The 13,809-nt window shown below is 43.2% G+C and overlaps 1 protein-coding gene across 1 annotated transcript; it reads left to right on the forward strand.

Annotated features, from left to right (window-relative positions):
- The first annotated feature begins 486 nt into the window (after positions 1–486).
- On the forward strand, positions 487–12,673 carry LOC311136398 (ubiquitin carboxyl-terminal hydrolase 2-like). The gene is made up of 12 exons (XM_084170501.1): positions 487–1,039; positions 5,401–5,451; positions 5,623–5,740; positions 6,333–6,444; positions 6,691–6,801; positions 9,407–9,471; positions 9,577–9,680; positions 9,853–9,933; positions 10,020–10,098; positions 10,615–10,722; positions 11,138–11,258; positions 11,486–12,673. The coding sequence occupies exons 1-12, from the start codon at positions 878–880 to the stop codon at positions 11,574–11,576; spliced, it is 1,203 nt and encodes a 400-aa protein (XP_084026627.1). The 5' UTR covers positions 487–877; the 3' UTR covers positions 11,577–12,673.
- The last annotated feature ends 1,136 nt before the right edge of the window (positions 12,674–13,809 follow it).

Consider the following 13,809-nt stretch of genomic DNA (forward strand, 5'->3'; position numbering starts at 1 on the left):
CATGTTATAGGTTTTACTTATGTCATTATACTGCTATTATGCATTATATTGTCAAGCTAAATTCACCTGTCAAGGTGCTGTAAGGCAAAGTATAAAAATATATGGATGGATAAATTGATCTATATCCTACAGACAGACAGACAGACGTAAAATGTAGGCATGACTGTAAGTAGCTTTGGATACAAGTGTCAGCTAAATGGAATATATATTATTATATTAGACAGACGGATAGATCATGCTTTTCCACCCCCCTCCTCTCAGTCCTAATACTTTCCGCCACATCCACTCCCCTTTCATCCTCCTCTGTGAATGGGGAGAAGGTCTCGTCCTCTGCTGTTTGACGTCTCGACAAGCATGAGACACTTCGTGACGTCTACGGAGTACTCGGGGGCGTGTGCTGTGTAGTAAAACGAAAGGGCACTGCACACCGACTCTCGTTTATTCAACCCACACTGAGAGAGGTGGAACCATATAAAACCGAATCAGCCTCAGTCTGCAGGCAGTGATATTCCAGATTGAGTTTGGGGTCTAATGTTATTCTGGTAGGCAAGGTGACCGTTAGGGCCTATATGTTATTATTTATAAATGAAGGCTTGTATATAGTCTAGACTACCTGGTCTATCGGGTTGTCTCACTTCTGACGGACTGCAAATCGCGACAATTGACGATCAACTCCTGTTTTATTTGATAATTAAAGTGTTTCTAGGGATTCGAATTGAACACCTTGTCCTCGATGAGAAGAACATTTTCCTTGCCAAGTGCAACCACGTCACACAGGGACCAGCTACTGTTGCACCCGCGGTAGACAACTTTTCAGCATCGCCACCGCAAATTGATTGTATCGTCTGCTGTATAGATCGTAGTCTACACCACCATCATGCCAAGTATGCGACAGTCGTACACCGTGACCGTGCCGGAGGAGCCGCCGCCGGTCACTACTTTCCTCTTCCTAAAGACTGACCAGCGCAGGAAGAGTCCTCCAATGTCGCGCTCAATGTTGGTGTCCACATTTGTGGGTCTGCTTATTAATCAAGCCAAGGTGAGTGCGCCTATTCGGAATGCAAGCAATGCATATTCAGGTAGCCGGTGCCCAAATTGTGACTGAGCGAATACATTGTTAGACGATTTTGGATATTAGGCTTATGGCATATTTCATATTTACATTTAACATGGGATAGATTTGTTTTAGTTACAGGCGACATTTCCATCAACAACATAAACCGCAGGAAAGGATCATGTTGGCAGCTATAGTCTACCTACTTACATAATAATATCACTTACCCTGTCAGCAACAGATTAAATGTGTAATGAAATTGCTTTTAGAGCTTGAGCCCTTTAAACTACACTTTCCATGTCGGAACTTGGAATCTTGTCGGGTCGGTGGCTTAGTTATTGATTTGCCAAAGCAAAAATGAAGTAAGGGTAACTTAAATTATGCACCTGTAGGTCGAACATCCTCTCCAAAAAGTTAGAGGTTATTTCAACACCCGTGATAATATAAAATAATAGAATTACACTTTTGTGTGGTGGAATGATGTCTTCCTACACAGGCCAATTTAGGCTCAGGGTTGTTGTTGCTTTGTTAACAAATGTGGATCCAAATAGGGTATGACAGCATCCAATAGCAATAGCAATCGTTTCAATCCAATAGGAATAGTTTCACATTATGTTCACGCAAACAGGCATCTGAAAACAGCTGACTGCTTGAGCCAGCTGCCTGCCTGTAACCGTACTGTAACCTCGTGCAGTTGATTTGGTTACATAATCTGCCGTTTAGCAGTTAGTACAGAGCTCGGAGCGTCCTCTATGCAAGTGTTTCTCAACCAGGACCCCTGGGGGTACTCTGGGAAGAGCATAATTAATGTACTTGGTGGTACAGTAACAGCATAATGTTGGGAACCACTGCTCTAAGCTGAGTAGGAGTGTGTGCACCGCTGGCCATAATGCACATAATATAGGCCTACTTTCTTCCGTTCCAGCTGTTAGTTTCTGGCCCTGAATGTAGGCTACACTATACAGTACAGAGAATTAGTGACAAGACAAATGCGTGCCTTTACCTTCTGAAGCTCCAATGCAACATGCACTATAGTCTACTGAAAGGAGAAGAACTAGGCCTAAAGAAAAAATATAGTCTGTGCCACATCAGATGATGTTAACACTACACAATAATTTAAAATCGTTCTTGAAATAATATGTATTTTTAAATAGCCTATATGTAGGCCTACAGGCCTGTATAATATATGCCATTTAGCAGACGCTTTTATCCAAAGCGACTTACAGTCATGTGCGCAAACAATTTTACGTATGGGTGGTCCCGGGGATCGAACCCACTACCCTGGCGTTACAAGCGCCATGCTCTACCAATTGAGCTACAGAGGACCATCCAATATACCACAACATAGACAGGGGCCGTATGTCTCAGAGTACGATTTTGATTTAGAATTAGTTTTGCTTTTAAGATCATACTGAATAAGATGACATGGACATGGGGGAACTGATCCTAGATCAGCACTCCTACTCCGAGACGCTTTATGAATACGACCCATTAATCCTTACATGAATAACCCTGAGGAAACGACAGGGTGAACCCTAGTGGACAAACCAAAGGCTCACCGTGCCCTATAGCACCCTGTCTATCATCAGTCAAGTTATCTGAACACAAAACCTCACAATGATACACCAAACAAACCACAATTCATAATCATTGCCCTCAGTGACTGCTGCTTAGCCCTTGAAAGTCAAACGTACCGCAGTATATACTTGACAAAGAAAACTCTTTTACTTCACTGTGTTCCCTAGTTGATAGAGGAAAGCCCTATCAGCACTTGTGGGTGAAAATAACCTGATTTTGCCTATTGTTACATAACCGCAACACACGTTTGGCCTGTGTCACAATTACGGTGTGACATTGTGTAACGACGTTGAACAAACACCAAAAGATAAGGAATGTCAGCCTATGTCTCCAAGAATGTCTCGCCTTATCTCATGTACAGTAAGCTGTGGGTGATTGGGTGCATGGATTCTCAGAATGGGCTGAGGGCCTAAAGATATGGATGTCCTTTACGGGCACATCTAGAGAGCAAAATGTTCCTCAGTCAGCACCGTCACAGTGAAAGCCATCGCATAACTGTAATGCAACATTATTGCTGCTTTGACAACATTATCAATGGTTCTAATACGTTATCAATGCTTTATCCACCACAGTTTTAGTCTTATTGGTATGAGCAGTACAGTCCGCCTACGGTGTGGCTGCTGGGTGGTGCACCGTAAGCCAACTTTATGTGTGTATGAGAGAGCTATGAAGCGGGTTTTGTGTGTGTGCGTGTGCGCCCAGTCACAAGTTGTTTGGCTGTGACTAGTCCCGCACAGTAAGGTTGGAGAACACAACGTTCTCCCCACTCATACTTTCAACCTGTGCCAACCAATGGAATGACTGCCTCCTCAGAACAGATGGGCCGTCAGCCAATCAGGGCCCTTATTGTTGGACCCCCCCTCCATGTTCTGAGTGAGCCACATGCCGATAGAGCCCATTCTCTACAGGCCTTTCCTCAGTAATCACTGTACCAGTGTCCCTGGCTCTGGTGCTATTTCTACCCAGGGTGTGAGAAACTCACCTGTGCATGCGGCTCAAGCCATATGGTCCGTCTCAGCGCTAACGATGCAGAGTGGGCCCAGACACGCTCTCTGAAGGGCCATGTAAAGCAGCACTGTCTCTACTCAGTACTCACACTTCAGCTCAATGAGTTTGACCTCTAGTCAATGTCTGCACTGCTCTACCAGTGGAAAGTGAACTATGAGAAAGAAGTATGAGGAATTTGGTACCTGTCTGGGTGTGAGAAGTGGCATTGTGGCGCTACATACTGTACAGTATGTGGAGTGGTTTGGGGTGGGACAGGAGATAGTCACTGACTCACATGTATCCGAATGCCGTTTCTACTTAATTCACAGTGTGTGTGTCTATGGTGTGTTTGTGTGCACGTTCCTTTTAGGCCTGTGTGTGCCTGACTATTTGTGTATTTGTACTGTACCCACATGCACGTGTGATGCCACCCCAGTCCTGTCAGCTGTGGCGTCAGGCGGGTGCTGCCTACCGTAAGCCAGTTTAGGTGTTTCATTCGTCAGCAGATGTACCGATGCGTAGCATCACTCCCCACGTTACTCTTTCATCAAACCCTCCACTTCAATCTGGACTAGCCTTGCTAGAACACTAGATGAATATGTAACTTCCAATAATTTCCGATACCCGGAAATGTCCCTCTAATACGGCAATGTGTATTATGGGGACACTGTATACAGTAGGTTACATATAACAGTTAACTTGGGAAAGCAACATTATCCATTAATCCTGCTTAACCCAGAACTGGTGTAACCCAGTATTCAGGGAAGACTACGTTAACACATTATGGCTGGTGGTGGGGGGTATATGTAGCTTACTACGACTGTGATGTGTGGTTGTCTCACCTAGCTATTTTAAGATTAATGCACTAACTTAAAGCTACAGCATAGATGACATTCTAGACGATTCTGTGCTTCCAACTTCGTGGCAAGAGTTTGGGGAAGGCCCTTTCCTGTTTCAACATGACAATGCCCCTGTGCACAAAACGAGGTCCATATAGAAATGGTTTGTCGAGATCGGTGTGGAAGAACTTGACTGGCCTGCACAGAGCCCTGACCTCAACCCCATCGAACACCTTTGGGATGAATTGGAACACCGACTGCGAGCAAGGCCTAATCACCCAACATCAGTGCCCGACCTCACTAATGCTCTTGTGGCTAAATGGAAGCAAGTCCCTGCAGCAATGTTTTAACATCTAGTGGAAAGTCTTCCCAGAAGAGTGGAGGCTGTAATAGCAGCAAAGGGGGGCCCAACTCCATATTAATGCCCATGATTTTGGAATGAGATGTTCGACGAGCAACTTTTGGCCATGTAGTGTAGCTGGGAGGAAGCCCTTTCTAATCCATGTAAAACATCTAACCTTAGACTAACCTTACAGGAACCCACTAGACAGATCAGGTCTGCCTTGAATACTGGGTTAAGCCATAAGCATATAGTCACTATACTGTATAATATAATTTTACATGACATCAATCAAATGTATTTTTAAAGCCCTTTTTCCATCAGCAGATGTCACAAAGTGCTATACAGAAACATTACATTTTAATAATTTAGCTGACGCTCTTATCCGAGCGACTTACAGTTTCTTTCAGTATTCACTGGATAGTTGAGGGTTCTATTTTCCTACTGACAAGAGCAGGCTTAAACTGGTGCCCCCGTGTTTGGTCCCTTGTTCCTGTAAGTTGTCATGTATCCCGGTGTGACTGGTATGACACACAGACATGTATCATGGTGTGACTGAGTGAAGAATGATTTCTGATGTCTCTCTTTCTTTGTCTCAAAAGAACTCCAAGAGTCCTCAAGGCCTGGTGGGACTGAGAAACCTCGGCAACACAGTGAGTAAACCATTACCTCAGCCACTAACACGAGTCTGTTTTTGCACTGTGTTTATGTCTGGTCTGGTTTGTAGTGGATCTGATGTCCACTTTTTGGAACATATATCCCTGTCACTGAAACGTGTACTTCTAGTCTAATACATCTCTCTCTCTCTCTCTGTTCTTGTGTAGTGTTTCATGAACTCGATCCTGCAGTGTCTGAGCAACACTCCTGACCTGAGGGACTACTGTCTGAGGAACACGCACCGCACCGACCTCAACAACAACCGCAGGGCCGCTCTCATGGAGGGTAAGGCACACTACTGATCCAACTGGTAGCACTTTACTTAAGCCTGAATGTAAAGTGCATTATTAGAATAACATTAGAAGGACGTTACCAGCTGTCAAATTCTGGAAAGGTTGGGAGTGGGCCAGTGCGGACTATTTGGTAATAAAACATCATAATAATCCATTATTTCCCTTAGGACAAAATGGTGCAGCATAATTATCATCCTAAGAATATTTCCAGAACCACCTGAGGGACACTATAATACTGACCTCTAATGTGTAACATAACCTGTATGCTTAATACTTATACAGATTGTGTCTTAAGTTGATTTGAAACTAATAGGAGCTATTCTGTGCAAACACACACACACACACACACACATACACTGATCCACAGACAGGGTTTGGAAATGGTTAACATTTGAGCAGTAGCTAAGGTCTGTCTACTACCTGATTGTTATTCTTCACATAGCTCCTCTCCCCTGCAATGTGACCTCTGCTTCAGTACAAGGGCTCTAAAAGTGGTCTCATTTTCTTTCCCCTGTCTCCCTCTCTCTCTCTCTCTCTCTCTCTCTCTCTCTCTCTCTCTCTTTCACATGCACACACACACACAGAGTTTGCCAAACTCACTCAGACCCTATGGACGTCAGTCAGCAGCGAGGCCATCAGTCCCTCAGACTTCAAGACCCAGATCCAGAGATACGCACCCAAATTTGTGGGATACAAGTAGGTTAATTCAGAAAAGGGCTGTGGTCTGTTCTATTAATTATATTTTTATGGTCATACGTGTGCTGTGAGAAAGCGAGTTCATAAATTAGTGTTAGCTATTAAAAACTGCATCTTTCTCCCCTCCCCCTATCTCTCTGTCTCCATCTCCCAGTGAGTCATTAATGTACACACATTTTTCATTTCTTAATTTGTGGTTGAAATAACAAGCTTTTGAAATGAAATGTCGCTCTCTCTCTCCTCCAGTCAGCAGGACGCTCAGGAGTTCCTGCGTTTCCTATTGGACGGCCTCCACAACGAGGTCAACAGGGTCACAGTGCGGCCCAGGCTCCCGGCCGAGGACATTGACCACCTTTCGTAAGTCTCACCTCCTGTAGCAACAACCCAGGAGCATGTTCAGTAGTTTTAACAGTTTTGAAAAGGAAAAGCAGTGTTTCTTAGTGGACAAGCATGGGTGGTCCCTCCCCGTTTCAGTCCGTTTTCTCCCACTGGGCACAGACATTAATTTATGTCTATTTGAAGTTGGTTCTACGTAATTTCATTGAAATGACGTGGAAACAATGTTGATTCAACCAGTGTGTGCCCAGTGGGTAATGAACCTGACCTGTTCTCCTAGGATTAGACATGCCTAGACATGCCTCATGATATTCAGGCAGTTAACTGCCTTTGTAATGAGTCATGTTTTATTGGTTAAATATATTCTCTGGTACTTTTGTATACTTTTTAGCCAGTAGTTCTGAAAGTAGCGCCCAAGTGCCAAAAGTGGTCCCCGAAAAGTGCACACTACTTCACAAATGTGTGGATATGTGCACCACGTCATTGCTCTCTCTCTCTCTCGCTCTACTGTGTATGCATCTTGCTAGCTCTCACTCAAATGGCAAGAGGCTGAAACTCGAATTGCTAGGGGGCTGGCCCACGTGGGGGTAAATGTATGGGAAATGGTGCAGCACAGCTTCCAGAAAACAGTTGCATTCAAACTAGGGATTTTGTGGCTAATTGAAGTAAGTCAGTAATTCTGTTAATAGATTATGCATGAATGAACTACGCATTGACACATCCAGCCCAAAGCTGCAGGTTTCAAAAAGACTTACTAGTCACCAAAGTACCGGAGCATATCTTTAAGTGCTTTTTTACCAACACTGGGTGCCCCAGTTGAAACTGACCTGGGATCTGTATTAAAGAGGAGTGTGTCTTTTGTAGAGGACAGCTTGTTTGATTGTAAACTCACTTGGGATCTGTGTTAGAGAGGACCCAGCTAGCACATTTGGTTCCTTGGAAGTTGTGGGAACGTATGTTTTTGGTTTCCAATTGGTTCTGTGAACGAAGCCATATGTTTCCTAACCTGCATTTTTTAAAGTTAAAATTTAGTCTGTTCTGGGAACATCCATTTTTAGGTTGCAGAATGTTTTACTATGGTTCCCTGAAAGTTTTCCTGGGAGGTTTTATTAACGTTCTGAGAATGGAAATTATAGGTTATTTGAAGGTAATTCAATTAATGTTCTGAGAACATGTTTCAATAAGACTTTTAATAACACTGCTAGCTTAGTTTGGGTTAGCGGTTTTGAGCTCCAAGCACTGATAGGACACATGGAAATTAATTTGCTTAGGCATTAACCTATGAACATGACTTTAAATGGAACCATGAGGAAACCTGTAGGAAACATGCTGAAGTACTGAAATTCCCACAGAAGAACATTCCCACTGGGCACAGATGTCAATTCAATGTCTATTCCATGTTGGTTCAGTGTAATTTCAATGAAATGACATGGAAACAACGTTGATTTAACCAGTGTGTGCACAGTGGGTTGTATCTTAACGTTCTCTGAACTATTTGAGAACATTCACAATGTCGAACCAGTTGGAGAACGTTCCTAGAACATTACCAAAATTGAAATGAAATGTAACCATGTTTGAACTTATGGGAAACGTTCTGTTAAAGTAATGAAATGCCAAGAAAATACAGTTTAGAAAAGGTTAAAGTTAATGTGCTGAGAATGTTCCAAAGCCAAGCAACTATCCTGCACCATTCTCAGAAGGTTGTGGGAAGGTTGTATGCAAAATAACCATATGACAACCACGCTCTCACCAAGCTCTAAGAAACATATGGTTCTCAGACCGTTATGTGCTAGCTGGGGAATTTATATGTTCTAGAGGACAGCTTGCTTGACCATAAACTGACCTGGGATCTGTATTAGAGAAGAATGTGTCTGTTCTAGGGGACAGCTTGTTTAACATAAACTGACCCAGGATCTACAGTACCAGTCAAAAGTTTGACTTTTCTACATTGTAGAATGATAGTGAAGGCATCAAAACTATGAAATAACACATATGGAATCATGGAGTAACCTAAAAAGTGTTAAACAAATCAAAATATATTTTATATTTGAGATTCTTCAAATAGCCACCCTAACAGGACAATGACCCAACACACCTCCAGGCTGTGTAAGGGCTATTTTACCAAGGAGGAGAGTGATGGAGTGCTGCATCAGATGACCTGGCCTCCACAATCCCCCGACCTCAACTCAATTGAGATGGTTTGGGATGAGTTGGACAGCAGAGTGAAGGAAAATCAGCCAACAAGTGCTCAGCATATGTGGGAACTCCTTCAAGACTGTTGGAAAAGCATTCCAGGTGAAGCTGGTTGAGAGAATGCCAAGAGTGTGCAAAGCTGTCATCAAGGCAAAGGGTGGCTATTTGAAGAATCTCAAATATAAAATATATTTTGATTTGTTTAACACTTTTTTGGTTACTACATGATTCCATATGTGTTATTTCATAGTTTTGATGTCTTCACTATTATTCTACAATGTATAAAATAGTAAAAATAAAGAAAAACCCTTGAATGAGTAGGTGTGTCCAAACTTTTGACTGTTAGTGTATGTTAGAGAGGAGTGTGTCTGTTCTAGAGGACAACTTGTTTGACTGTAAACTCATCTGGAATCTGTGTTTGTCTCCTCCACAGTGACAATGAGAAAGGGAAGAGAATGTGGAACAAATACGTAGAGAGAGAGGACAGCAAAGTGGTCGGTAAGTGTCTGAGTGACTGAGAAAAAGTGTGTGTATTACAAGTGTGTGTGTGTGTGTGATGTTCAATGTGTGTAATTGTTTGTGTGTGTTTGTTTCTCTGTGTAGATCTGTTTGTGGGCCAGCTGAAGAGCTCTCTGACCTGCAGTGAGTGTGGCTACTGCTCCACTGTGTTCGATCCATTCTGGGACCTGTCACTACCCATCGCTAAGGTCAGTGTACACACTCAGACATGCAAGCACGCATGGACGCAGGCACGGACGTGCGCACGCATGGACGCGCGCACGCACACACACATGCACGCACGCACGCACGCACACACACACACACACACACAAAGAAACAGTGAGAGCTGTGTCTAACTGAGGGTGTTTGTGTCCTCAGAAAGGTTCAGGGGAGGTGAGTCTGACAGACTGCATGCGATTCTTCACCAAAGAAGATGTACTGGATGGAGATGAAAAACCGGTAAGGGACAACTGCTCTTGGTGTGTGTGTGGCACTGTGAGTTTCTACATGTAATGACCAAACCCACTCTCCCTCTACTCCTCCAGACATGCTACAGGTGTAAAGCCAGAAGGAAATGCACTAAAAAGTTTACCATCCAGAAGTTCCCCCAGATCCTTGTGCTTCGTATCCTTTATACTACTTCATATTGGCTTCCCCAACATTGGTTCCCCCAACAATTAAGTTACTCTCAATCTAGTAGTAGTAGTAGTAGTTGTAGTAGTAGTATAACTTTATAGGATGTAGAAGAGTAGCAACAACACAGTATAACCAGAGCTAGAATGAACTGTTTCTAATTAACTAATTCTAGTAACAGCCCAAATCGTTGTAATGTTATGTTTCAAACAGAGTGTATTGAAAGTCTATGGTTCTGGGGTTACAAAGTAGCCAGCTGAGCTATGAAACCCAGGTATAGCTCAACGCTACTTCAATATCTATATATGCTACTATGCTATCATTAACTATCTATTCTACCATGCTATCTATAGCTCTCAATATCTAGCTATGGTACTATGCTATCAATAGCTATGCTACTATGCTATCAATATCTATAGATGCTACTTTGCTATCAATAGCTACTGTATCTACGCTACTATGCTCGAGCTGTACATGTGCTCGTCCTTGACTCAGCCCCTCTCCCAGACCTCAAGCGCTTCTCAGAGAACCGTGTCCGAACCAGTAAACTCAACACCTATGTCAACTTCCCCCTCAAAGAGCTGGACATGAGGGAATTTGCCTCCGAGAACAGCAGTAAGTAGTACCCACCCACACACACACACACACACACACACACACAAACACACACAACAAGATCTGTAAATAGGCTAGCACTCTGTCTCCCGCTACTTTTATATCTTTAGAAGAGCTTTTAGGGCCATTTCTTGAAGATTATTGAGTGGTCTAATATAAGTACTGGCTAGACTGACTAGATCAACTGTCTTCATTGAACTCAGGACACACACATACGCACACGCGCACACACAGTTCAACTGACTTGCTTTATACAGTCTATGGATACGCCATCCTCTTTGTAAATCAGGCATTAAACAGGCATTGTTTTTCAATAATGATAGGGGTCTTTTGAAACTGAATGAAGGCCTCAGTGATGTCAATGACATAACACTAATCTCTCTCTCTGTCTGTCTCTGTCTCTCTGTGTATGTAGTGAATGCAGTGTATAATCTCTATGCGGTGTCCAACCACTCTGGGAACACGCTGGGTGGCCACTACACAGCTTACTGTAGGAACCCAGTCCTGGGGGAGTGGTACAGCTACAATGACTCCAGGTATCTAATGACGCCATGATGTCCCCTCCACCCTATATAACCTCCTACATTATCATACTACCACTAGGTGTACATTTTACGACTCGGAGTCAATGGCTCTGTTTTCTGTGTGTTTGTGTCTGTGTGTGTATCTATCTATATTTCTATATATGTGTGTGTGCGTGTATCTCTGTGTCTATAACAATGCTCTGACTAACACACACTTCTTCTCTGTGTCCTCCTTACAGGGTGAGCCCCATGTCGTCCAGCCAGGTCCGCAGCAGTGACGCCTACGTGCTCTTCTACGAGCTGGCCTCCTCCTCTCATTCACGCCTGTGAAGCTACATATCATGGACATATAGGCTACATAAAGCCTGGCAGCCTGGTCATATGGACTACACAGCACCTGGATACTATGGAATGAGCCTAATAGGCCTGTGTCTGGTCTGATAGTTGATTTCTGAGCCTTGCTCTGTATATATGTATACAGTAGCCCTTGGCACTATGGATTTAGCTACAGCACATAGGCTGCACTGTACTGCCAGGATACGGATATTGAGTTGAGGTTCAACCATAGCAGTTCTTCCGGGGACGTTGGGAAGAACATAGGGACAATGGAAAGACCCCTCCCAGCTAAAATAAAATATCCCCTGAATATCACACATGAACGTGTGAGCGAGCAGGATAGAGGGTGTGTGTGTGCGTAGTCGCCATGCCGACGGTGAAGATGTCTCTTTATGCACTACAACGAGGACTCTATGACCCTAAGCCGGAGTTTCGTCATTCACTTCAAGGTCACCACTGAGACATGAAAGACTTTATCACATGACCTTCCGTTCTGTAAATTATTCTATTTAAACAATTGTCACCATATTTGTGACTTTAGAGATTGATGGATGACTCTCTAGCACCATCTGTAGCTCAGTTGGGAGAGCATGGCGCTTGCAACGCCAGGGTTGTGGGTGCGATTCCCACGGGGGGCCAGTATGAAAAAATTTATGCACTCATTAACTGTAAGTCGCTCTGGATAAGAGCGTCTGCTAAATGACTAAAATGTAAATGTAAAATCTGGCGGCGTGGTAGTGTTACACACACTCCTTTGTAGAATGAGGTCAGTGTTTTTCAATGTGTGTATGTACAGTTGTAAAAGGCTTAAAAATAACTAGGAATTACTTCAAACAGTATTTGACCTGGGTTCCAATACTATTTGAACTCTTTCAAATACTTTGAGCTTTTGCTTAAGCCTGCCTGTGGTGTCAGGTGTGCAGGGTTTGCAGAGCACGTTTGGGACTTCCATTTGTTCCATTGCAACAGGAGAGCTTAATCAAGCACAGCTAAAGTATTTGTAATGATTTTAAATCGTTTTTGAACCCAGGGTCGTATTTATTAGTGTAAATAAATAAAACTGGGTTTTTTTGCAACGGAAAACGTTTTACAACAAAAAAGAGAGTTTGTTATTGGACAATTTCAGCTAATCCCTAACCCATTTGGTCCGTATTCGTCCGTTTGGTGTCTACGACCCTGGTCTGTTCAAAACAAGGACTCACAATTGTGTAATTTTCTATCTAATATTCAAATAGCTTACCACTCTCCATTTCAGAGATGGAGCTGTGGGTGTCTAATCAGATTGCATTTTTTCAGCAAAATTATATGGCAATAATTAATTTTACAAGTTGGATGTCCTCATTGCCTGGCTTAAAGGGGGGTGGGCCACAAAAGCTCATGTAACCCAATATAGCAAGCTCTGATATTGCTACAATTTGGAATACAAGTAGTCAATTGTCTTCACTACAGTGGGGAAAAAAAGTATTTAGTCAGCCACCAATTGTGCAAGTTCTCCCACTTAAAAAGATGAGAGAGGCCTGTAATTTTCATCATAGGTACACGTCAACTATGACAGACAAATTAGAATTTTTTTCTCCAGAAAAGCACATTGTAGGATTTTTAATGAATTTATTTGCAAATTATGGTGGAAAATAAGTATTTGGTCACCTACAAACAAGCAAGATTTCTGGCTCTCACAGACCTGTAACTTCTTCTTTAAGAGGCTCCTCTGTCCTCCACTCGTTACCTGTATTAATGGCACCTGTTTGAACTTGTTATCAGTATAAAAGACACCTGTCCACAACCTCAAACAGTCACACTCCAAACTCCACTATGGCCAAGACCAAAGAGCTGTCAAAGGACACCAGAAACAAAATTGTAGACCTGCACCAGGCTGGGAAGACTGCATCTGCAATAGGTAAGCAGCTTGGTTTGAAGAAATCAACTTTGGGAGCAATTATTAGGAAATGGAAGACATACAAGACCACTGATAATCTCCCTTGATCTGGGGCTCCACGCAAGATCTCACCCCGTGGGGTCAAAATGATCACAAGAACGGTGAGCAAAAATCCCAGAACCACACGGGGGGACCTAGTGAATGACCTGCAGAGAGCTGGGACCAAAGTAACAAAGCCTACCATCAGTAACACACTACGCCGCCAGGGACTCAAATCCTGCAGTGCCAGACGTGTCCCCCTGCTTAAGCCAGTACATGTCCAGGCCCGTCTGAAGTTTGCTAGAGTGCATT

The sequence above is a fragment of the Coregonus lavaretus genome (genome assembly GCF_964263955.1).
Source record: "Coregonus lavaretus genome assembly, chromosome: 10".
In the NCBI taxonomy this organism is placed as follows: domain Eukaryota; kingdom Metazoa; phylum Chordata; class Actinopteri; order Salmoniformes; family Salmonidae; genus Coregonus; species Coregonus lavaretus.